The sequence below is a fragment of the Mastomys coucha genome, unplaced genomic scaffold (assembly GCF_008632895.1).
Source record: "Mastomys coucha isolate ucsf_1 unplaced genomic scaffold, UCSF_Mcou_1 pScaffold14, whole genome shotgun sequence".
Taxonomy (NCBI): Eukaryota; Metazoa; Chordata; class Mammalia; order Rodentia; family Muridae; genus Mastomys; species Mastomys coucha.
The window spans coordinates 62,488,850-62,511,940 of record NW_022196896.1 but is presented as its reverse complement, the minus strand read 5'-3'; the positions used below and the strand labels follow the sequence as shown (position 1 = coordinate 62,511,940).

The 23,091-nt window shown below is 44.8% G+C and overlaps 1 protein-coding gene and 1 long non-coding RNA gene across 5 annotated transcripts in view; one reads left to right on the top strand and one right to left on the bottom strand.

Annotated features, from left to right (window-relative positions):
• Positions 1–23,091, bottom strand: part of Arhgef4 (Rho guanine nucleotide exchange factor 4) — a 134,030-nt gene that overhangs the window by 101,912 nt on the left and 9,027 nt on the right. Inside the window, exon 1 of one of the 4 annotated variants that reach the window (XM_031367132.1) lies at positions 10,450–10,488. The exons of the other annotated variants lie outside the window; for them this stretch is intronic. Coding sequence (XP_031222992.1) covers positions 10,450–10,476 — 27 coding nt within the window. The 5' untranslated portion in view covers positions 10,477–10,488. Of the gene's footprint in view, positions 1–10,449; positions 10,489–23,091 lie in introns of those variants that run through there. 4 annotated transcript variants of the gene reach the window in all.
• The window catches only part of LOC116088287, a 6,563-nt gene continuing 2,856 nt past the window's right edge, over positions 19,385–23,091 (top strand). The window contains exon 1 of the long non-coding RNA XR_004117852.1: positions 19,385–19,413. This is a non-coding gene — a long non-coding RNA (uncharacterized LOC116088287). The remainder of the gene's footprint in view (positions 19,414–23,091) is intronic.

Below are 23,091 nucleotides of genomic sequence, written 5' to 3'. Positions count from 1 at the left end.
AATTCAGTCTGAGGCTCCAACTGTGGAATGGTGCTGTCCACAGTTAGGGTGGCCTTTCCCACTTCAGTTAATCTAGAAACAGCCTCATCGGCATCCCCTTTAATGCCTGTCTCTTTAGTCATTCTGGATCCTGCCAAGTTGACACTCAATATTGTCAGAAGCCATCTAGGAAAGGCTATGGAAGCAAGTGAGTTTTCTGGAGGTGGCCCACCATTTTGTATGACTGTAATGGGTGAGCTCTGAGATACAAGGTCCTCAGAGACTTCATCCCAGGATTGCTTCCCCTGTTGATCTGCGTTTCCTGCCACTATTTCATAGCCTAATGATTCCTGGGCATTAGCCCACCCTATGGGCAGATTTCCTGCAGATCAATATGACGATGTACTTTTATGTAGTAATGCTATGTAGAGGAATGGATGATTTTATAATTCCTGATAATGATTTTATAGAACTCCTAAACTGATACAAATCATCTCAAGTTCCCTTTAGAATAAAAGCTGAAAATAGAGCTCTCTAAACCTTCATATGTCACAAGCTAATTGCACTAGGAAAAGAAAACAGGCTTGGAACAAATTTATGATCAAGGAAAACATTCCTTCAAGGTTAGAAACGTGGCCACTATCTGATAACTAAAGGTCATAAACTGGGAATAGACAATTTATTGTAGGTGTACGGACAGAAAATAAATGATGGACTAATCTATCTATACAAGACTTCAAAATAATAAGACACAAGGCCGATAGATGTTTTGATTCTTGACAAGGCTGTGCTAACCTGTGATATAAAAACTATTGCTTTAAACTTATAATGAATTTGTGGAGCCATAATATACATTATAAATGTTTAGTCAGGCACTAGTCTTAATGGAAAGGTATGTAAACAATTCTGCTGAAACTCCGTAAACTTTATCAACTTATGACATGAACTATTGCCTTAAACTTGCTATGACCTTATGGAATGTAAAAATTATTTTAAAACTGTGTGATTAATTACCCTGAAAAGGTATACAAACTAAGAACAACAATAAGGTGGAGTGTAACCCTTTTCTGCTTTATCCGGTATGCATGTGTATGTGTGTGTGCCTAACTTACTTTGTTTCTTCCTTCCTTCCTTTCTCTCCCTCTCCCTCTCCCTCCCCCTCTCTCTCCCCCTTTCTCTCCTTCTTTCTCTCTCCTTCCTTTCTTTTCTCTCTGGCTCATAAAGAGTAGTTAAGAAACTCCACCAGGCGGTGGTTGCACAAGCCTTTAATCCCAGCACTTGGGAGGCAGAGGCAGGCAGATTTCTGAGTTCAAGGCCAGCCTGGTCTACAGAGTGAGTTCCAGGACAGCCAGGGCTATAGAGAAACCCTGTCTCAAAAAAAAAACAAAAAGAAACTCCAAGTCTCTTTCCTGGTCAACAAAGAGCCTGAGTCAAACAGTAAGGAGCCTAAGTAACTAAGTTCCTTTTCTAATTCCCCTGCTGCTTTCAGTGGGAGTTCATTCCCAGAAGCCATCAGCTCTCAGCCCCTCAATAGCAAGAGAGAGTTAAAAGCCATATGCCATCAGCCTCTGGCCTGACTATCAGTACACACCTCAGTACCGGAAATCCACCCCCTCTCCACCTGTCATCCACCCCCTCCCCACCTGTCACCCCAGAGCTCAACCCCAGAAGATTTTGTAACCTTCCATCTCCCTCCTCCCTCTCCCCCTCCCTCCAAGATTTTTGCTTTAAAAATGCTCTCCTCAACCAAGTAAACGGCTCTTGACAAGCAATGCTTCCTTGAGTCCTGTCGTCTCTCTCGCCCATTCTTTATTCACAGGTTGTGACCCTCCTCGTTCCCCCGAATAATGTGACCTGCAGGCCAGGTCACTCCAACATGTAATAAGGACCCATGCTCCACCATGTTCATAGCAGCCTTATTTATAATAGCCAAAACCTGGAAACAACCCAGATGTCCCTCAACAGAGGAGTGGATATAGAAATTGTGGTACATCTATACAATGGAGTACTACTCAGCTATTAAAAACAATAAATTTATGAAATTCTTAGGGAAATGGATGGATCTGGAGGATATCATCCTGAGTGAGGTAACCCAATCACAAAAGAACACACATGGTATGCACTCTCTGATAAGTGGTTATTAGCCCAGAAGTTTGGAATACAGGAAGAACAACCCACAAACCACAAGGAACTCAAGAAGAAGGAAGACCAAAAGGTGGACATTTCATTCCTTCTTAAAAGGGGGAACTAAATACCCACAGAAGGAGTTGCAGAGATTAACTATGGAGCAGAGACTGAAGGAAGGACAAGCCAGCCTAAATATAGCTATCTCCTGAGAGGCTCTGACAGTACCTGACTGATACAGATGTAGAGGCTCACAGCCATCCACTGAACTGAGCACACGGTCCCCAAATGAAGGAGTTAGAGAAAGGACCTATGGAGCTGAGGGGTTTGCAGCCCCTTAGGACGAACAACAATATGAACTAACTAGAACCCTCAGAGCTCCCAGGGTCTCAACCACCAATCAAGGACTGCACATGGTGGGTCTGTTTGTTCTGGCAGCACGTGTATAGTAGAGGATTGCAAATTCGATCATCAATAGGAGAGGATCTTGGCCCTGTGAAGATTCTGTGCCCCAGTGTAGGGGAATGCCAGTGCCAAGAAGTGGGAGAGGGTGGGGTAGCAGGCATGGGGAAGGGGGAGGCAACAGGGGCTTGTTCTTGTTGTTTTTGTTTGTTTGTTTGTTTGTTTTTTGGAGGGGAAACTGGGAAAGGAGAAATTTACATGTAAATAAAGAAAATAAAACAAACAAACAAATGCATTAGATATTAATCACCTAATTGACCAAAAATATATTCTCATCTCCAAAACTGACTTAATTTTGAAAACAATTTGAGCATAGAAGAACTTAGGAAATATTGATAAAAACCAGTAACCATCCTTAATTCATAATGAATGTAGTCATTAGTGAGTTGTTATTATAGTCATTATTTATGGACTAGATCCTCACATGCTTGTCAGATGCTAAATTTACAAATATGGAAATCTAAGGGGAGGTTCTTGTTAAGTTCATCTATTAAACATGATGTTTGTACATCCATAGTCCCAGCACTTGGGGGGCTTTGACAAAGGGGCAAGTTTCTAGTCATCCTAAGGTGCATCCTAAGATGATGTATCTAAATAAATAAACAAACTAATACAAAAGCATCAAAAAAAAAAAAAAAAAAAAAAAAAAAAAAAAAAAAAAAAAAAAAAAAAAAAAAAAAAAAAAAAAAAAAAAAAAAAAAAAAAAAAAAAAAGCCCCTTCCAGACTGGAGTCTCTCACTTGCTGCTGCCCGTGGATCCAGGTGTAGAGTTCACAGCTCGTATCTATCTGTACGGTGCCATGTTTCCTACCATGATGACAATGGACTGCCAGCCAGTCCCAGTTAAATGTTTTCTTTTATAAGAGTTGCCTTGGTCATGGTGTCTTCACAGCATAGAACACTGCCTAGGTAAGTCTAGTGACCAGAACCAAAGGAACCAGCCAGCTCTGTGCCTGTGGTAAGTGTGCAGCTGGCCTGAGCCTTCCCTGTAAACTGAGAGGAGGAGACAAGTCAAGGGACCTAGTAGGTGATGCCAGAGGTGGTGGCCCACACCTTTCATCTCAGCACTCAGGAGGCAGAGGCTGGTGCATCCCTGTGTTTGAGGCCAACCTGGTCTACAGAGCAAGTTCCAATACTGTTAGTCAGGATTACACAGAAAAACTTTGTCCTGAAAAACCGTAATAAACAAACAAACTAGTAGGTGTAAAATGGCCTGCAAGGGGTGCACAGCAACGGTTAGATCTTTCCCCCTTTTCTTTATTTTAAAAGACACCTTGAAACTTTATTTTGTTATGAATGTCTGATGTGAGAACAGGGGGGCGGGGGCTGTGGACAGCAAGCGAATAGAAGTCAGAGGACACCTTAAGTCAGGGTTCTGGTGCTTAAACTCAAGTTGTCAGCCTTGGTGGCAAGGGTCTTTATCTGCCCAGCAGGCTCATCATCCCTCCTCTTGTCTTATTACACTAACAATATGGCAGTGAAACGCACATCTGCCTTCAGGCCAGGGACAACTGCATGAATGAGCACCCGCATGCACGAGCACCACAGCTGCACCTGAGACCCTTCAGCTCAGGGACCGCCGCGTGCACGAGCACCCACATGCACGAGTACCACAGCTCCACCTGAGACCCTTCAGCTCAGGGACCGCCGTGTGAACGAGCACCCACATGCACGAGCCCCACAGGTCCACCTGAGACCCCTTCAGCTCAGGGACCGCCGCGTGAACGAGCACCCGCGTGCACGAGCACCACAGCTCCACCTGAGACCCCTTCAGCACCCGCGTGCACGAGCATCACAGCTCTCTCCCCTGTTCATAGAGGAGACTTCACATCAGTTAGTCAGAAAGCGGTGGAAAAAATTATTCCAAATAAATCCAGCCGCACAAGTCGAACATCTTTAGATATCTAAACAAGCAGTTGACAGCTCCTGAGTTAAATCCAACCTGACAACTTTTCATGAATAAAGTTTTATTGGACACACTAAGCCACGTGTTTTTGTTTGTTACAGCTGGTCAGACTACTTTTTGAAGCGCACTGTGTCCACCTATGCATGGTTTCTGTGTTGAAACCTTAACTCCATGAACATGTATTCGAAGGCAGGACCTTTAGTGAAGTAATAAAGGTTTTATGACCTCAGCAGGTTGGGCCCAATGAGTTTGGCTTGGCGTCTCTATAGGAAAAGAGAAGGCCAAGGATGTTCGTGCACAGGCTAGAAGTCCCACAAGGATACAATGGGATGGCACTATCTATAAATCAGAAACCCTCCCCGAATGGCACCTCAAACTCAGACTTCTGTGTTTGGGCTGCCAGTTGGTGCTTCACTATTAGCTCAGCTAGCAATGACTTCGATCCAATATAATCAATAAATAAAAGGGACCATCCCTGTTTGTGTGTGTGTGTGTGTGTGTGTGTGTGTGCGCGCGCGCGCGCGCGCGCGCGCGCGCGAGAGAGAGAGAGAGAGAGAGAGAGAGAGAGAGAGAGAGAGAGAGAGAGATGAGAGAGAGAGAACGGGTAGGTATGTACATGTGCATTTATACAGACTCTTCTAGAGACCAGAAGTTGTCACTGGGTGTTTTTCTCTTTTGCTTTCTATCTTTTTTTTTTTTGACACAGAATCAGTGTTTTGGTTAGATTCATTGGCCCCAAAGTCCCTAGGATCTGCTTCTCTCCTGCCAGCACTGGGATTACAGGAGTATGCCACCAACCCTGACTTGTACGTTCAGGGGATCTGACCGCAGACCCTCATGCTTGCGCTGAACACACCCCACCCACTGAGCCATCTGCCTAGCCCAACCCCATATTCTTAGACATCAAGAAACACCTTCCACTAACCTGTGGATGAGAAAAGGAATCCCAATAAAAAGTAGATCATATCCTGAACAGGATGACTTAACAATATGGCAAATGAAGGTTGCCCGGTGTGCAGATGAACCATTCCTTTGGGGAGTGGCCTGTGCCTGAAATACTAGAAAGAGAGTCTTCATATAAGTTAAGACTCTTTTTCAAGATAGTAACAGGTGAGTGGGAAGTCGTCTAAACAACAGAAGGAAAATCGCAGGCCTATGGGTAACAACGCAGACAGCCAACATCCAAGAGAGAGCAACCAAGCCAATAGTAGTTTGCTTTTGTTTACTTTCTCTCATTAAAAAAAAGGATTTTTAAATTTTATTTTATCTGCATGTATATTTTTTATCATGATCTACCCGTTCCTGGTCCAATGAATTATTATGAGATACGGAAGCTGGCCATCTCAGCGGGTGTCCTCCGGACTAAGATCAGTGCCTGTAACAATTAATATGAAAAGACACCAGTTCCTCTGAGGTGATGTGTACATCTAAAGGATACCGATCAGAATTCCAGCAGGTTTTGCAGGAATTTTAGGCAGGCTCTAAAGTTTATATGGAAATACAAATGTCTTAGACTAGCTAAAACAATCTCAGAAAGGAAGCGTAAATTTAGGGTGCCACACCGCCAGGCTTGGGGTTTTCAAGGAGAGCTACAGTAATTGAAGCAGCATGACATGGTGTAAGGATACCACGTAGAGCAGAGGAACCACATAATGACCCAAAGTTAAGCAATGCAGCTTTACAAACTGTTGGTACCAAAGGAATTTACTAGGGGAAAAACGATCTTTCAATTGATGGTGGCAAAAACACTCCACACCTCTCGACTTTAAAGAAGTCCTTCAAGGTGACTCAACCACTGCAAGAATTAATCCAATAGTAAATGCTTTAGCGCATTTGAGAGGCCGAGATAGGAGGAATTTGAGGCTAATCTGGGTTACACATCAAAACCCCTTTTCAAAATTCCAATAGATCCATGTAAATGTGTAATCATGCTATCTTAGCATGTACCAAGTGGTTCAATTCCTAGAACCATGAAACAAATCATAAAAATATCATTTTCTGCCAAGGAAACTTCTAGCAGTTTTTTCTACCAGCTATTCAAGGAATAAAGAATTAAAAACCTTATTAAGTCACTCACTGAATGTGAAGCTCTTAGATTTAGCTAGGGGTGGCTGGCCAATGAGTTACCTGGATCCGCCTATCTCTGCACTACCTGTGTCTGCCTACCATCTGCCTCTCGCACATGCCCAGGTAACAGCCACATATGCAGCCACACCTGGCCTTTTAAGGATGCTGGGAATCTGAACTCAGATCTTCATGCTTGCATGGCAGGCACTTTACCAGCTGAGCCACCTCCCCAGCCCCTGTCTGTGCCTATGCTCCTCAGAAAGTTTAGCTTAATAATAAAAACAATCACATTCCCACATGCCAGCCAACCAGAGCCCTCCACCTAGCGTCCTTTAAGGAAATTCTTATTTGCCATGTAAGAAAGAAAAGGCAAAGGGGAATTAAGAGACTTATCTAATCCCTATGGTCAGAGCAAGTGACCGCAAGGCCACTTGCTAGAACCATGGGGAGGGCTGTCGCACCAGAAGCACTAGACAGCTAACAGATCAGCTGTGTGCTAACCGATGCCCATTAGGGCTCCCTGCCTCCCATCCCCCACCCCCACACACACTTGAGGAGAAAACCAGAGGACAGATTGTTTGCACTGCTGTCTCAAGACTGGTCTGCAGAAAACAAGAGAGAAGAGAATGAGGCAGAGACAGAAATGCAGCAACTCGAACCTCTAGCTTGCAGATCTCGGACAGGCAGGCAATTTGCTGCCCGAACAGTAACGCACTTGCTGATTTGTAAAAGGAGAACAAACAGAACGAAACTGCTTCCTGGTGAGAGGTGCCAGGAAGGCAGGACAGAGGCCTTGGCATCCTCTATGAAGTTGGAGCACGCATTTCACTGCAGCTTCTTCCAGACTCTCACCCCTCAGGGAAAGCGCCAGGAAGTCTGTCGCCACCAGAGGGCACCACCAGGGTCGCAAATGTCAAAAAGCCTTGCTGTGGGGTTGAGGAACGCTCAAGACAGTGTCACCAGTAGACGCCTCACCACCAATGCCCACCCTCGCCCGAGCTACACTACATCTGTCTTTTGTCCAGTCACGTGGGGTTCACTTTTCCTGATCACAAGGGGTGGACTGAAATACGGAAGACTAAATTGAAATTATATTCATGTTCCAGGTAGTTCTACCCTTTGAAACTAAGTAAAAAGTGGCCACTTTTCACTCTGTTTGTAAAGCGGGATAATGACAACGGTGGTTTTGGTTGCACCCATGAGAACTCACTGAGAAACCCGCTGTGTCTGCATCTTACAGATAGAAAGATGAGGCTCGGAGATCTTTCACTTTACTCTGCGTGTGTAGTGTATACATATGCCCACGCTTGGGAGTGCAGAGGCAGAGAGGAACATCAGATACCCTGCTCCCAGCTCTCCATCCTTTTCAGACAGGGTCTCTCTCGGAACCTGGATGTAGCTGGATCCTGGGGAGGATGGCTGGCTAGGATTTCCCCTTTATTCTTCACACTCCACCACTAACAGCAATTATAGACACACGTGGCCACACCGGGCTTTTACATGAGCCTGGGATCTGAACTCAGGGCCTCGTGCTCACTCGCTCAGGAAAGCTCTTATCTGCTGAACCATCTCCCCAGCCCCATTTTACCTTCTGAAAACCAGTCTCTTACTGAACTTGGAACTTGCCGATTTGTCTAGACTGGTTGGCCTTCAAACAGTTATCCTCCAGTCTCCCCTTCCCTGGAATCACAGGCATGCATACCATGCCTAACTTCTAAGTCTGCCTTTTTTTTTTTTTTTTTTTTGAAATGTGTGCTGGGAATCAAGCTTACTCTCTCATCCTGGTTTGGCAACTACTTTAACCAAGTGAGCCATGGAGATGTTTTAACCTTGCAGAGAAAGGGCTAGTTCTCTTTACTAGCAAGGTAAACTGACTGAAACAGGCACCCACTGGTTCTCCAAAAAGCAGAGCCCCACTACCTGTACCACCTAAACTTCCCTGCGGATGGGAAGCAGTGACAGATCCTTCTAGCTTCTTGCTTGCATCAAAATTGAAGCTAGACAGGCTTGGACTCTCCCAGAGCTAACACTGCCGATGGGGTTAACGGAGTCTGATGCGATATCACAGCCAGGCGGCTCCCAGGGCTGGCCTCTTGTTCTTTGAGGTTCGACTGAGAATGGGGAGAAGAGTGAGCCTCATAGCCAGAAACAAGACAGCTCTGTTTCATTTGTCCTGGTGGCAGGTGTGAGAAATTTTATTCACAGGGTTCCAAAGGTCTTTTTTTCCGGGATCTGGGAGAGCGGGGCTCAGTGTCCTAGAATGTTGGCATGAGTCTTTCCCTCAATCCAGGATTCAGGGAATATAGTACACAAACAGATAGGTCTCAGGAAATGTTGGAAAATGCCACAAAATGTGTGTGTGTGTGTGTGTGTGTGTGTGTGTGCATGCGTGTGTGTGTGTGTGTGTGTGCGTGTGTGTGTGCGTGTGCATGTGTGTGTGCATGTGTGTGTGTATATGTGTGTGTATTCATGAATGGGGTTTTCCTTTTGTTTCCTCCAGATATAAGACACTGAGGTTTAGAAAAGTCTCTGTAGGCTGGGAGATGATTTAGTGGGTGGGTGAAGCATTTGATGTGCAAAAAATGAGGATTTGAGTTTAGTCCCCATCTTAATTAGGAATTTACTGCTGTGAACAGACACTATGGCCAAGGCAACTCTTATAAAAGACAACACTTAATTGGGGCTGACTTACAGGTTCAGAGGTCCAATCCATTATCATCAAGGTGGGAGCATGGCAGCATCCAGGCAGGCATGGTGCAGGAGGAGCTGAGAGTTCTACATCTTCATCTGAAGGCTGCTAGTGGAAGACTGACTTCCAGGAAGCTAGGATGGAGGTCTTAAAGCCCATGCCCACAGTGACACACCTCCAAAAAGGCCACACCTCCTAATAGTGCCACTCCCTGGACCAAGCATATTCAAACCATGACATTCACTTCCTGGCCCCCATAGGCTTATTCAAACACATGAGTCCATGGGGCCATATCAAGCCATAACATAATAAAAAGTTACATTTAGTCCAACTTCCAAAATTCCCATAGTCTATAACAGTCTTATCAATGTTAAAAGTTCAAAATTCAAATCTCTTCTGAGATCCATCCAATCACTTAACGGTAATCCCTGAATCAAGACAGGTGGGCAAATTCCAAACTCTGCACCTCCATGCTGGGATAAAAGGTGTGGTCCACCAAGCCTGAATTTAAGCTTTTCTTCACCTAGAACCTGCTCTGCCCTAGGCTGGCCTTGAACTCAGGGGTCTCTTTGGCTTTGTCTCCTGGGATTAAAGATGTGTTCCACCATGCCTGCATCTAAACTTAGCTAGATGGGATCTTGCCCCCAAATCCTAGAATATAGGATTCAGTTCCATTGAACTTCCTGGTGCCCCTTTAATATATTTTATATGTTTCCTTTCTAAGCTTGCTGTGCTTGTTCAAAATGGTCTTCATGAGACTTAACCAGAGAACAAAGTCTCTGCTGGGCTTTTTTGAGACTTCTTTTGTCAATGGAATTAATATAAATTCCTTTACCTTAGACTCAGGTAGACTTTTCTGACAAGGGCAAAAAGTAGCCACATTCTTCACCAAAATACCACAAAAACATCCTCTAGACCACATTCTGAAATTCTTCACCAAAACCTCGGGCTAGGTCCACACAATTCAAATCACTTTCAGTAACAAAGTCCCGTATTCTTGCTAGGATCACCCATTAAACTCCATTTAGAACATTCCACAGCTTTCCAAATGCAAAGTCCCCAAAATCCACATTCTTCTAAACAAAAGCATGGCCAGGCCTATCACAGCAATACCCCAGGCCCTGTTACCAACTTCCGTCTTCGTGAGGGTTTCCATTGCAGTGAACAGACACCATGACCAAGGCAACTCTTATAAGGACAACACTTCATTGGGGCTGACTTACAGGTTCAGAGGTCCAATCCATTATCATCAAGGTGGGAGCATGGCAGCATCCAGGCAGGCATGGTACAGGAGGAGCTGAGAGTTCTATATCTTCATCTGAAGGCTGCTAGTGGAAGACTGATTTCCAGGCAGCTAGGCTGAAGGTCTTAAAGCCCATGCCCACAGTGACACACCTCCCAAAAGGCCACACCTCCAAATAGTCCCTAGGCCAAACCTGACCAGTCCCCAAGTCCCCATGACCAAAAAACTAATCAAACAAACAAACAAACAAAGAGAAAGCTGTGTAGTGTTACACTGGCATGTACCTGTAATTCCAGCACTGAGTTGCCTCAGAAAGCAAATGCCTGAGACTCATTGGCCAGCAACAGCCAGTTCAGCTCACTTGGTGAGCTCTGAAGGTATCTGAGGCACAACAGCTAAGGTTGACCTCTGACCTCGGCATTCACAGACACCCACTAAGGTTGACCTCCGACCTCCGCATTCACAGACATCCGCTATGCACACACAATCTTTGGCCAAGGCAGGAAACAAGGCCATAGAACCTCTTCCCGGTCCCCATTTCTGAAGAGCATCCTGAAGTATCCAGGACATGCTCTCTTCAGCTGACTGGACTCCACCCCTGCCCCAATCCTTTCTGCTCCACCTGGCCACGCCCATCTCCCTTCGGAAGTGCCCGCCCCTTCTTCTTACCCACTCAGCTCTCCCTGGGACCCTGCTCTACTCTCAGCTCATCGAAGAGGAAGAATATTGTTTACCTCCTCTGATCTGGGGAGGAAACGTCACACAAGAGGAGAAGCTTCGATAATTATGGAAGGAACAGTGTGGCAAGCCTCCCTACGCAGAATAAGAGCAGTGGACGGCAATTCTTCTCAGAGGCACTGGGACGTCCCCATGCCCCCACATTCCTCTTCAGCGGGCAGTTCCCAGAAAGGGATAAAAGCTGCCTGGCTGCTGCCAGGCAACCCAAAGGCCAAATGGGCCCTGCTGAGCGGGAACCTCCTTCAGCGTTACTGTGCACACTCACCGAGGATGCCAAAAAGCAGTACCACTCCAGACTGGAGCCTCTGATCCCCAAGGTTAATGAGCCAAAGCACACACAAGGCATTTTGTACCTTTTTCCTGTTGGGTTTGAGTCAGTATGGTCCGCTCATTCCCCAGCCTAGAAAGGACTGCAAATACAGTTTCCATACTCCACTCCATCTGAGAGAGCACAGTCCCTGGAGCTTGTCTACCCACCTAGCTGCCTTCTCTGGTCTCGCTCTGCTAGGATCTAAAAGCTGTTGCTGGAGCTGGAGTCATAGCTCAGTTAGTGTTTTCCTCATATGGGAAGTATGGATGCCCACACACATACACACACACAGAGGCGCACACATACGTTCACATGCAGGTTATTGTTCTTAGTATGCTAATTTCATTGTCATTCCATTTCTGCTGATTAGTTATTATAGTAAACTCGACACATTCTCCAGTCACTTGGGAAGAGGGATTACAGATTGCCTCCCTCAGATCGCCCTGTGGCTATGTCTATGGAGCGCTGCCTTGTTGCTAACTGATTTAAGAAAGTCCAGCTCACTAGAAACAGCATCGCTAGGTTGTTGGGTCTGGGCTGTGTAACACAATTAACTGAGCACAAGCCAGAAGGAATAAGCCACCAAGCGGCTTTCCTCCATAGTTCCTGACTCCTCCTCTCCTGTGTGTGTTCCTGCCTGGCTTCCTGCGATAATGAACTGTGACGTGGAATTGTGAGGCAAGTAAGCCACATCAATAAACACAAACAAAACAAAACAAAACACCTTCATATGGCAGGCAGGACCAAAGATCCAACACTCATCTCCTCCCCAGAGTAAGGACCAAGTGCCTATGAGGATTCCTTCTTTACCTCATGATGTCTCCTCATCTGATCAAGGAGGCCACTACCAGCCAGTGGAGGCCAAACACAAGGCCTTCTTGCCCACCCACACGCTAGCTGCCACCCAGCAAGCAGTGCTTTCCACTGGAACCTAATAGCTTCTCTACTCAAGGCCTGCAGCCTTGCTCCCCTAGCCTTCCTTGTTGCCACACAGGCCTCCCCAAGCCTCAGACCTGGCACTTCTTCTCACATGTCCTCATTCATTTATACCGTCAATTGTGTTCTTGAGATAACCTGACCCAAGGGTGGTCGTTCGGGGGTGCAGCTGCCTTTGAGTCACCCCCTCCTCCTGTAAGTAACCCTTCATTCATACTCCTGAAAGACACCCTAACAGGTTCGCTGGGTCGTTAAGTTGGACTCCAGTGGCATCATTATCTTGGCCTATCATTAGTGCCCTATCCAGAATGAGTAGGCCTTTGTTTACATCACCTCCAAAATAGTGTCCCACAACAGTGACCACCTGCTGTCTCCAATTACTCTGATTTTATCTTTATCATAGCCTTGTATAGTTGATTGAGAAGTACCTCAGGGATAGTGATTCACATGCACTATGTATGGTGTGTGTGTGTGTGTGTGTGTGTATGCTTAGAAAAGATCATGAGAACCGTCTTAATCAATGGTTTGGTGAATGATGAGTTAAATATCTTAGAAAACTATTGAGAGACAGTAGAACCTGTACAAAGTCGGGCCTTGTGGAAGGAAGTAGGTCATGGCCATGTGCCTTGGAAGGGCACATCTGGCATGGTCCCTCCCTGTCTTCGCTGTTCTTCCTGAGAGCAACGACTTCTTCTTCTCCAACCTGTCATGATGTGAATGTCCTTATCTTTTTCATTTAGTCTTCCAGACACTTGGTCACAGCTATGGAAAAGTAACATACATCATTAAAAAAAAAAAATAACTAGTGTGACAGCTAATCCTAATTGTCAAGTTGACCACATCTGGAGTGAACTTAAATTCAAGCACTTGGCCATACCTTTCAGGGATTACTCTGATTCGATCCTTTGAGGTCAGAAGACCCACCTTCCATCTGGCCTACACTTTCTGGTGACAGGCTACATGAAAAGACCTGGGGGAAGGAAGCTCTTGCTTTCTGTCCACTTGCCCTCACTCTCACGGGCATGTTCATCCAGCTGCCGGGCAAGGTGTTACTTTGCTGGCATTAGAACCTACTTCTTTGGGATGCTAATGAGTGCTGAAGACCAGCTGAGACATCCAGCCTTGTGAACTGAACAACTTTTAGATTCTTGCCCTTCCTACCAGGAGACAGCCGTTGTTGGACTAACGCAAGCACAGACTGTAAGCCATTCTGATAAATCCCTTTTTAATCATGTAGACGCATGCTGTCAGTTCAGATCCTCTAAAGACACCCAACCAATATACCTGACATCTGTAAGAGAGTCTACGTTCAATCTCCAATATAGGGAAAAAAATTCTGCACGAAAGGTCCATCTCCAGGTAGAGATGGAGTACCCATACCTCTGCCTATCTCTCCACTGAATGCAGCTGTGAAGCTGTGAAGCTGAGAACTCTTTAAAGTGAAGAGCTAGAGGAGGCAGAGGAACATATAACACCAAGAAATAATGGGTAGTTCTCTTTTCTGTGATCCTTCATGTCTCAACAGAGGTCACAATTGAAATTAGAAAATCGTTTTTGAAAGAAGTGGATATAAAGGATAAAAACCTGTGACAAAGGACCAGGGCCCGTGTGATGGCTCAGTTGGGAAAGGCACCTGCTGTCAAGGCTGACAAACTGAGTTTGATGCCAGGAACCCAGATGGTAGGAGAGAATCAGTTCCTAAAAGTTGTCTTATGACCTCCATAGTCACTCTGTGGCACGTGAATGCCAACACACATGTGGACACTCAGTCAGCACAATAAATACTTTTAAAAACAAGGAGCCAAAACCACTGATATCATAGATACAAAAAGGATAACAGAGGTGCATTATGGGTATGTCTGTGCCCATAAATTTGATTGCTTCGATGAAGTGGCTGAATTCCTCCTTAATAGGCACAAAGATAGCATATCTCTACCAACCCACTCAGAGGTAAATATCACATATAAAAGGGCATTGCAAAACAGCACCATGCCCCGAGAGCTTCGCCAATGAAGATTAGCCAACATTTGAGGACTAAAGGATACACAATTCTTTACAGTGTCTTACAGAAAACAGAAGCAGAGGGAACACTACCTAACATCCAATGGGGTCGGCATTACAAAAATCCAAAAAAAAGGTGTGATCAAAACAAAAAGCCAAAGACCATTATCCTCCCTGTACACGGATGTAAAAGTCCTCAATAAAATAATAAGAAGTCAAATCCACTAATGTGTGATAGGAATGATACACCACAACTGGGTGGGGTCTACCTCAGATATAGGAGGCTCCTCGGTATCTAAAACTCAGTTAACGTAACCCTTCATAGCAATAGGCTGGAGAAGGCACATCACCTGATATGACTCGATGATCATAACAATCAGGACATAGGAATTTACCCTAAACTTGATGAAAAACAAACAAAACGCCTAGAGACAAACCACAGGTAACATCACACTTTACGGTGAGAAACTAGAGCTTTACTCCTAAGCCTGGGGCCAGGTCAACAATGCCTACTCTTCCAGTTCCCATTCACCATCCTATTGGATCTTCCAGTTAATGCAATAAGGCAAGGAAAGGAAATAAAAACAGATAGGAATGAAAAATCATAAAATACAACTTTGTTCAGGGGTCATAATTCTCTCTGCATGGAAAATTCCAAGAAAACTGGAAACCATTCCTAGTAATAACTGAGTTCACAAGGTAATGAGATACATCATGAACATAAAAACTAAAGACGAAGCCCTATGCATTGTAATAGCGATATGCAACTAGAAATGAACGTGTAAACACGAACAATATCGGTGGTGGACCCGGAAGCTACGTGCTTAGGCATGAACGTGTCATGGCCAGAGCAATCTCTCCGGCTCTGGACGTCGGACACTCCTCCTTTCCTTTTGCTTCCTCCATGGATTCTTTCCCCAGTAACAGCCTTTGCCTAGGGACGAAGAGGAGGCCAACACAAGCTCCTGAAAACAATTATAACTCTGGCATCATGCTCTTAACAGGGCTTCTTAGCTGAGTTCTGCTGAATGTTGTAAACATCAATTTGATGTTTTCCTGTCTGTCTGTTATTCAAAACCAAATAACAAATAAATAAATAAATAAATCTATGCATACTGTATAAGGTTATAAAGATTTCTTGTGTTTTAAGACGTACCTGTAAACTTACAAAGCTTCGTAGTTTAATGGTATATGCACAGGCAATATTAATGCATTACATTATCCTATGTATGTATTTTGGATCCAGCTTTCCTGCATTAAGGTGATGGTGAATGGCACTGTTTTCTAAGCCAAACAACTAGCATCTTTGTTAGACCAGCTGTGGCTGCTTATAAAAGATCACCACAGCTAGGTTTATTGCTGTTCCGTCATAGAGGTGGGGTTAAGGAGGGTCATGGCAGTCTCACCTGGGTATCCAGTCATCCTTCCAGCCAGCTGCACGCAATGCTATCTTAATTGCATGTAACCTCAGGAGCCAGAGTGTACGGCTGTGAAGACTGGGGAGGGCTCCCCACACACAACTATGAGGAAGCTATCAACCATACTGGCTGTTGGCTCTATTCTTATTTGGTATATTTGCTTTGGGGGTATCCATGCCTGTGTCAGTAACTTCTCACCTAAGCACTGTGATTAAGCCCATAAGTCCTCACTGGGTGAACCTGGATAAGTCAGATTTTCTTTTATCATTGAGACCTTATACTTACTCACCCACCCACCTCCAGGATAAAAAACCTCACCACAGATGGTCAATTTATTTATGAATATTCCCATGTCCCATAGAATTAAAAAAGAAAGAAAAGAAAACCAGCAAGTAGAAGAATATGCAAGAAAGATATAAGAATGGAATTTTATTTATTTATTTATTTATTTATTTATTTATTTATTTATTTATTAGGCTTTGAGTCTCACTATGTAGCCGTGGCTGAGTCTATCCTGGAACATTCTACATAGACCAGCCTGGCCTTGAACTCATAGAGATTAGTCTTCTATCTTCCAAATGCTAGGATTAAAGATGTGCACCAACACCACACCTGACTAAGAATGAAAAGATTTTTAGTAAAAAAGGAAGGAGATTCAGATGGCTGGATTTTTTTTTTCAAAACGCAAAAGAAAGCTGAATCCTTTAAACAAGTTACAAAGGCCCGGTGCAGTCACACAAAGAATGAGTCTTCATATATACGAAGTTAAAATTTCTAAGATGGAAGTTCAAGTCCTCGATATGGAGCTTCTGCTTAAATCAATGGAGTTACTGTTCTGTTCTTCCTAATGGTTACAAGTTCGACTTAAAGAACCAAAATGTATAACTGATCAAAGTTTCTTTAAGTGTTTGGGATTTTGCTGAAACGTATTACGTCAATTAGAAGTAGCAGAAGTTGATCTTCTGCGTGTTACATACCTGTACTTGGAGGCCTATATGGACATGGTCAGAGAGGCTAAAAAATGGGACAACGGTTTGCCTCTTGACTACTATGGTGATTTGAATGAAAATGGCCCTCATAAGGAGTGGCACTATCAGGAGGTGTGGCTCTGTTGGAGTAATGTGGCCTTGTTGGAAGAAGTGTGCCACGGGGAGTGAGCTTTGAGGTTTCAGATGCTCCAGCTAGGCCCCGGTATCACTTTCTTCTTATTGCCTGCTGATCTGGGTGTAGACTCCCAGTTACCTCTCTAGCACCGTGTCTGTTGGCATGCTGCTATGCTTCCTGCTCTGATAACAATGGACCAACCTTCTGAACTGTAAGCCAGCCCCAATTAAATCCTTTCCTTTATAAGAGCTGCGGTCATGGTGTCTCTTCACAGCAATAGAAACCCTAACAATGACACTCACCGAGGCCAACTGGGTTCCTGCAGACTGTGAGGCATCTCTTGAAATGTCCTGTTACTATGGTGACTCACTCATTCTCCTGTTAGGAAGGTATGAAGACGCCACCCAGAGAACTCTATGGGCTGCTCAGCTGATGAAAAATAGTGTCAACACAGAGGGACATTCTTCAAAGCTTCCAAGTGAAGCCATGGTCAAACAAGGCCCTTAGCCTGACCTTACACAGATGGAACAGTAGCTAAAATGAAAACTAAGGGAACCACAGGCCCCTGAGGACCATATCTTCAACTGACTTTAGCAGCACGTACACACTCACACACACACACACACACACACACACACACACACACACACACACACACACACCAATCATTTTAGCCACTTGCATGGTCTTAAATACCTAGTGGGAAAGTATAACCAGAGTCTAAACTGATTTAGGTATGTCTCTTTGATGTCCAAGGGATTGCACCTGCCAGACATTAGACTGAAATCCAGATAAGGTGATATTTAGACAACTATTTCTCACTAATAATTTTCTTCTTGGTAGGAAAAACATGGCCAATGCCCAATTTTAAAACCTCATACATTGGCTCACTGTTGCACCTACCCATAGCTGAGAGGGACAGATCCCCAATTGTTTGTTTCAACCTAAAAATTAAATGCTGTCCGCTTCCTTTTCCTTCCTGTCTGAAAGCCATCAGGAAAGGATCTCACACTGATTCTAATGACTCCAACAGCTACCAAAGGGCCTGAAAGCAGATCCTGGGTTTAGCCAGGCTTGGGAACCAAGGGAAGACTGGAGTAGCCAATGGATGCATGCTATCTAACCCCATCAAAAGACACTAATGGACTTTGATTCAGACATTAAAAAACAAAAAACAAAAACCTTACTCTGTCCCAGCTTCTCCTCTTGCTGGTTCAGGACTTGTGCTAATAATGAATGCTTCCTTTCCTCCTTCCTCACATCTCTTTACAGGTACCAGTCAAGGACTTCATTTCCTCCCTATACCAGGCTGTTATGCGAGCAGAACCACTGATGAATTTTTGGGATCTGTAATGGTTTGAATAAGGATAACCCCTATAGGGTCATATAGTTGAATGCTTAGCCATCAGGGAATGGCATTATTTGAGAAGGATTAGGAGGTGTGGAGTAGGTGTTGGAGTAGGTGTGGCCTTGTTGGACGAAGTGCATCCCTGGGGACAGGCTTTGAGATTTCAAAAGGCCATGCCATGCCCAGTCTCTGTCTCAGCCTACAGATCAAGATATAGTGCTTACCTACTTCTCTAGCACTATAGCTGCCTGCCACTAGGCTCCCTGCTATGATGACAGTGGACTAAGCCTTTGAAGCTGTAAGCAAGCCACTAATTAAATGTTTTCCTTTATAAGAGTTAAGAGTTGCCATGGTCCTGGTGTCTCTTCACAGCAATGGAACTTGGACTAAGACAGAGACTTTTAGATAAACCCAGTGGAGGGGTACCCTGACTGCCATATCTGGGACCCCCATTCAGCTGAAAGAAGACAGATTGGTCATCATCACCCCAATGCCACAATGCAGTTAGGGTTACCTCTTTGGGGTGGGAGGATGATGAAACAGTTTAATATTGTGAAGACAGTCTAGAGCAGTGATTCTTAACCTTCCAAATGCTGCAACCCTTTAATACAGTTCCTCATGTTGTCGTGACCCCAACCATAAAGTTATGGATACCCTTGTTACCTCATAACTGTAGTTTGGATACTGTTATGAATCATAATGTAAATATTTCTTGGACATTAGAGGGTTGCCAATGGGGTCACAACCCACAGGTTGTGACCCACTGATCTAGTGGGGAAAGACCCCAAAGGAAAGCAGCCAGCTTGTCCTTTGACTAGAAGCCAGGAACACCGTGGCAGGCTCATCCTTGCCAGAGGCTAGAGATGTCAAAAGTATTCTGTGGGCTCTGATCTGGCTTTTAAGAAACTGTAAGGTTACCCTTAAAGAGGGAATGTATTATGGTAATGAGTATCAGTGAAAGTATGCTAAGAGAAAAAGTCCTGCTCAATAGAATACAATCTCTCATCTGGTAGTCACTTAACATTCCAGTTGGGCTAGGTTAACTATCTGGCTAAGGGACATCCCTCATTCTCTCAGGATCACCTTAAGGTAAGCTAAAGAGATAGCTAGATTGATTCATTCTTTGGGTTAGGGCTTGCTCAGAGACTCATTGAAGCCACTGTCACCAAAAAATCTTGTCACTTAGTATTACTGGAGACTTTGGGAAGTCAGCACATGCTAGCTGAGTTTGTAGGGATGTTAAGAACATAAGCGAAACCATTGTGTGAAACTTGAAAACCATCCTGTGTGACTTGGAATAATGTAATGCTTGTGAGATAAGGAGCCACACACAAGGCAGCTTCAATATGAGCCAAGCCTTAGCAGGCTCTGATAAGTTAATGAACCAACCCCAAGATAATTAGATATGTTAAAGAATCAACCAACCCTAAGCTTCAAGACCAGATTTCACAAAGCTAATGCTCATGGGAACAATGGGAAAAAAAAATGGAGCCAGTCAGGTTGGCAGTGCTGTGCTCCTGAGGGGTGGCATCAAAGCCCCTGTGCTGATCCCATAAGCAATGGGACTTTGAGACTGGTCACCCTGTGACTCTAGCTCCTGTGACTCTTGGGTTTGTTGGGTTTGTGGCACCCTTGCCAACTTCACACCTGCCTGCCTGTTGAGGATTGGTCACTGGTCGAAGCTCAAGGACCAGCCTTGCCATCCTGGACTGCCTGCCATCCTCCTGGCCTGTCACACTCAGACACGGATGCAGTTCAAACCCCAAGTGCTTTTAAGGGAAGGTAGAGGACTCCTCAGCTAAGCCTGCAGCAGAGTCCACCCACCTTCTGCCTTGGTGAAGCTTCTAGTTACTTGAGACTACCGTAATCTTTATAATAGCCTGGTATTAAGAGGAATATTTGGGTGATTAAGCACAGCATATTCAAAAGACAAATCTCTTGTGGACACCCTCATTGCCAGACGCCTTAAGTCCACTGGCTCCGCTAGTCACGGGGGGGGGGGGCGGGGGGTAACCCAACAGTGTATAATAGGGAGGAAGTTTGCTTGAGGGATCCTTTGTCTCTTTGTGTGTTTCTTCGTGGGACACTGAAAATATTTTTTTTTCTATCCTTGCTAAAAGAGGAAAGAGTGAGAATTTAGTTGGTGTGAGTCCACCACATTAGAGGTGCCCATGATTATTTAAAGTCTCAGGAAGTTTCTCTTAGGAAACAAAAAATCACACTCAGGCAGACTCTCTAGGAAGGGCTCCTACCATTTTCTTTTCCAGCAACTGGAAGAAAGGAGAGAAGGAAGGAAGGAAGGAAGGAAGGAAGGAAGGAAGGAAGGAAGGAAAGAAGGAAGGAAGGAATGAAGGAAGGCGACAGAGAGAGAGAGCCCTATATGTGAGCAATGCATGAATAATCCATAAATTCAGTATCAGGAGCAGTGTATACACTAGGCCACCTCACCAGCCCTCTTCGCCTTGTATTTTAAAACAAGGTCTCTGTACTGGCTGGTTTTGTGTGTCAACATGACACAGACTGGAGTTACCACAGAGAAGGGAGCTTCAGTTGGGGAAGTGCCTCCATGAGATCCAGCTGTGGGGCATTTTCTCAATTAGTGATCAAGAGGCTAGGGCCCCTTGTGGGTGGTGCCATCCCCGGGCTGGAAGTCTTGGGTTCTATAAGAGAGCAGGCTGAGCAAGCCAGGAGTAGCAAGCCAGTAAGGAACATCCCTCCATGGCCTCTGCATCAGTTCCTGCTTCCTGACCTGCTTGAGTTCCAGTCCTGACTTCCTCTGGTGATCAACAGCAATGTGGAAGTAAGCCAAATAAACCCTTTCCTCCCCAACTTGCTTCATGGTCATGATGTTTGTGCAAGAATAGAAACCCTGACTAAGACAGTCTCCTACCTTCACCTGGAACTTGCTAATTCTGCTAGTTGGGGCTGGCCAATGAGCCACAGAGAGCTGCCTATCTCTGCCTCCCCTTGTAACTGTGGGTATAATGCTCTCCATCGATCCTGGCAGGTTTTTTGCTTGTTCGTTTGCTGTGGGTTCTGGGTATTTAACTCATGTCTTCAAGCTCAAGCAGCAAGCACTTTATAAATAGAGCCATCTCCTCAGCCCTCACAGTTCTTAAAGAGTTATGATTTATTGAACTGTAATTCACATAATGAACAAATCACCTATTTCCAGGTATTAAGTGTTTTAAATAAGTTAGCAGGCTTGTACAGGCATAGTCTGCTTTGGAACACTTCCACTTTCCTGAGAGAAATTAGCAGTGGTGCCTACCACCCCTCTGTAGTTACTCCTAGGCCTAGCAGCTGCTTGTGCCTTTGTGTCTGTCTGTTCTTTAAAGTTTCCATAAAAGGAATAACATGTTGTTACTGGCTCCTGTCAGTAACACTCGGTTATTTTGAGTCTCATAGGAGTTGATACATGTGTCAACTCATTCTGTTGCTAAACAGGATTCCATTGTGTGGAGGTACCACAGTCTGTTTATCTTCTCAACTGCTAGGTGGGTAAGGGCACTTGCTGTGGTCACATGAGGACCTGAGTTCAAAGCTCCACCACCTACATGAAAAGCCTGGCATGGCTGCAGATAGCCCTGCAATCCCAGTGGGATGGCAGGCAGAAACAGGAGGATCAGTGGGTTGAAGTCTGGACCCCAGTACAGTGGATTTCCTGGCTGATGAGCCTAGCTCTAAGTTTAGTGAGAGAGCTTGTATTGTGAGCTTGTGTTGGTAATACTAGGATGCCTGACCTAAACACACATGCACATATACCACACACACTTCCAGCTGCACACTTGAGCTCTTCCCAGTTAGGGATACCCCTTACGGAAGTAGCTTTGTGTATCCAGGAATAAGTGCCTTGGACCCGTGATTTGATTTCTCTTTGCTAAGTGTACTTTAGTAGTTGTGCTTGGTCAAGTGGCAACTTTGTATGCAGCTGGTGAAGTGTTTTCCAATGTACTGGAACCAACTCACAAAGCCCACCAGGACTGTGAAAGGCTTCCAGCTTCTCTATCAAGGACTCCTGGTACCTTCATCGTGTTAATGACAGAGGACCACCTCACCATAATTTTTGTTTCCATTTCCCAGTAACTGATGACAGTAAAGGAATCTCTCTGTGTGCTTACCAGTCACATGTATGATGTCACTGCAGAAGTGTCTACTTAAATCTCAGCCTACTTTAAAACTGAACCGTGTTGCCTATGTTCTGGGTACAAAGCCCTGTCAGACACGAAAAGATTTTCCTACCACTCAGTGGATTGTCTTTTCAAGCTTTTCAGAGTGTTCTGTGGACTGAGTTCTTGTTAACGTCAAGTCAATTCCACATCAACTTCACGTTTGCTTTGCCATTTCTGCTTTTGTGTCATATCCAAGAGCCACTGTGTAACCCAAGTAACAAACATTTCCTGTTTTATTCTCAGACTTTGGCCTTTGTTAAGTTGATTTTAGCTATTTGGTGTCACTGAGGCTACACATCAGTTTTAGAATTTTTTTCTACCTTAGACAAAGTTTATTGGGATTAAGGAGATTGTATTGAGTCCCTGGAGCACTCTAGGAAGTGCTGACACCAATCCTGGAGCACTGCAGCTGGCTAGTGGAGCAACCTAGTCAGTGATGATGTCAGTCCATGGAGCACTCTAGTCAGTGATGATGTCAGTCCATGGAGCACTCTAGGCAGTGATGATGTCAGTCCATGGAGCACTTCAGTCAGTGATGATGTCAGTCTGTGGAGCACTCTAGGCAGTGATGATGTCAGTCTGTGGAGCACTCTAG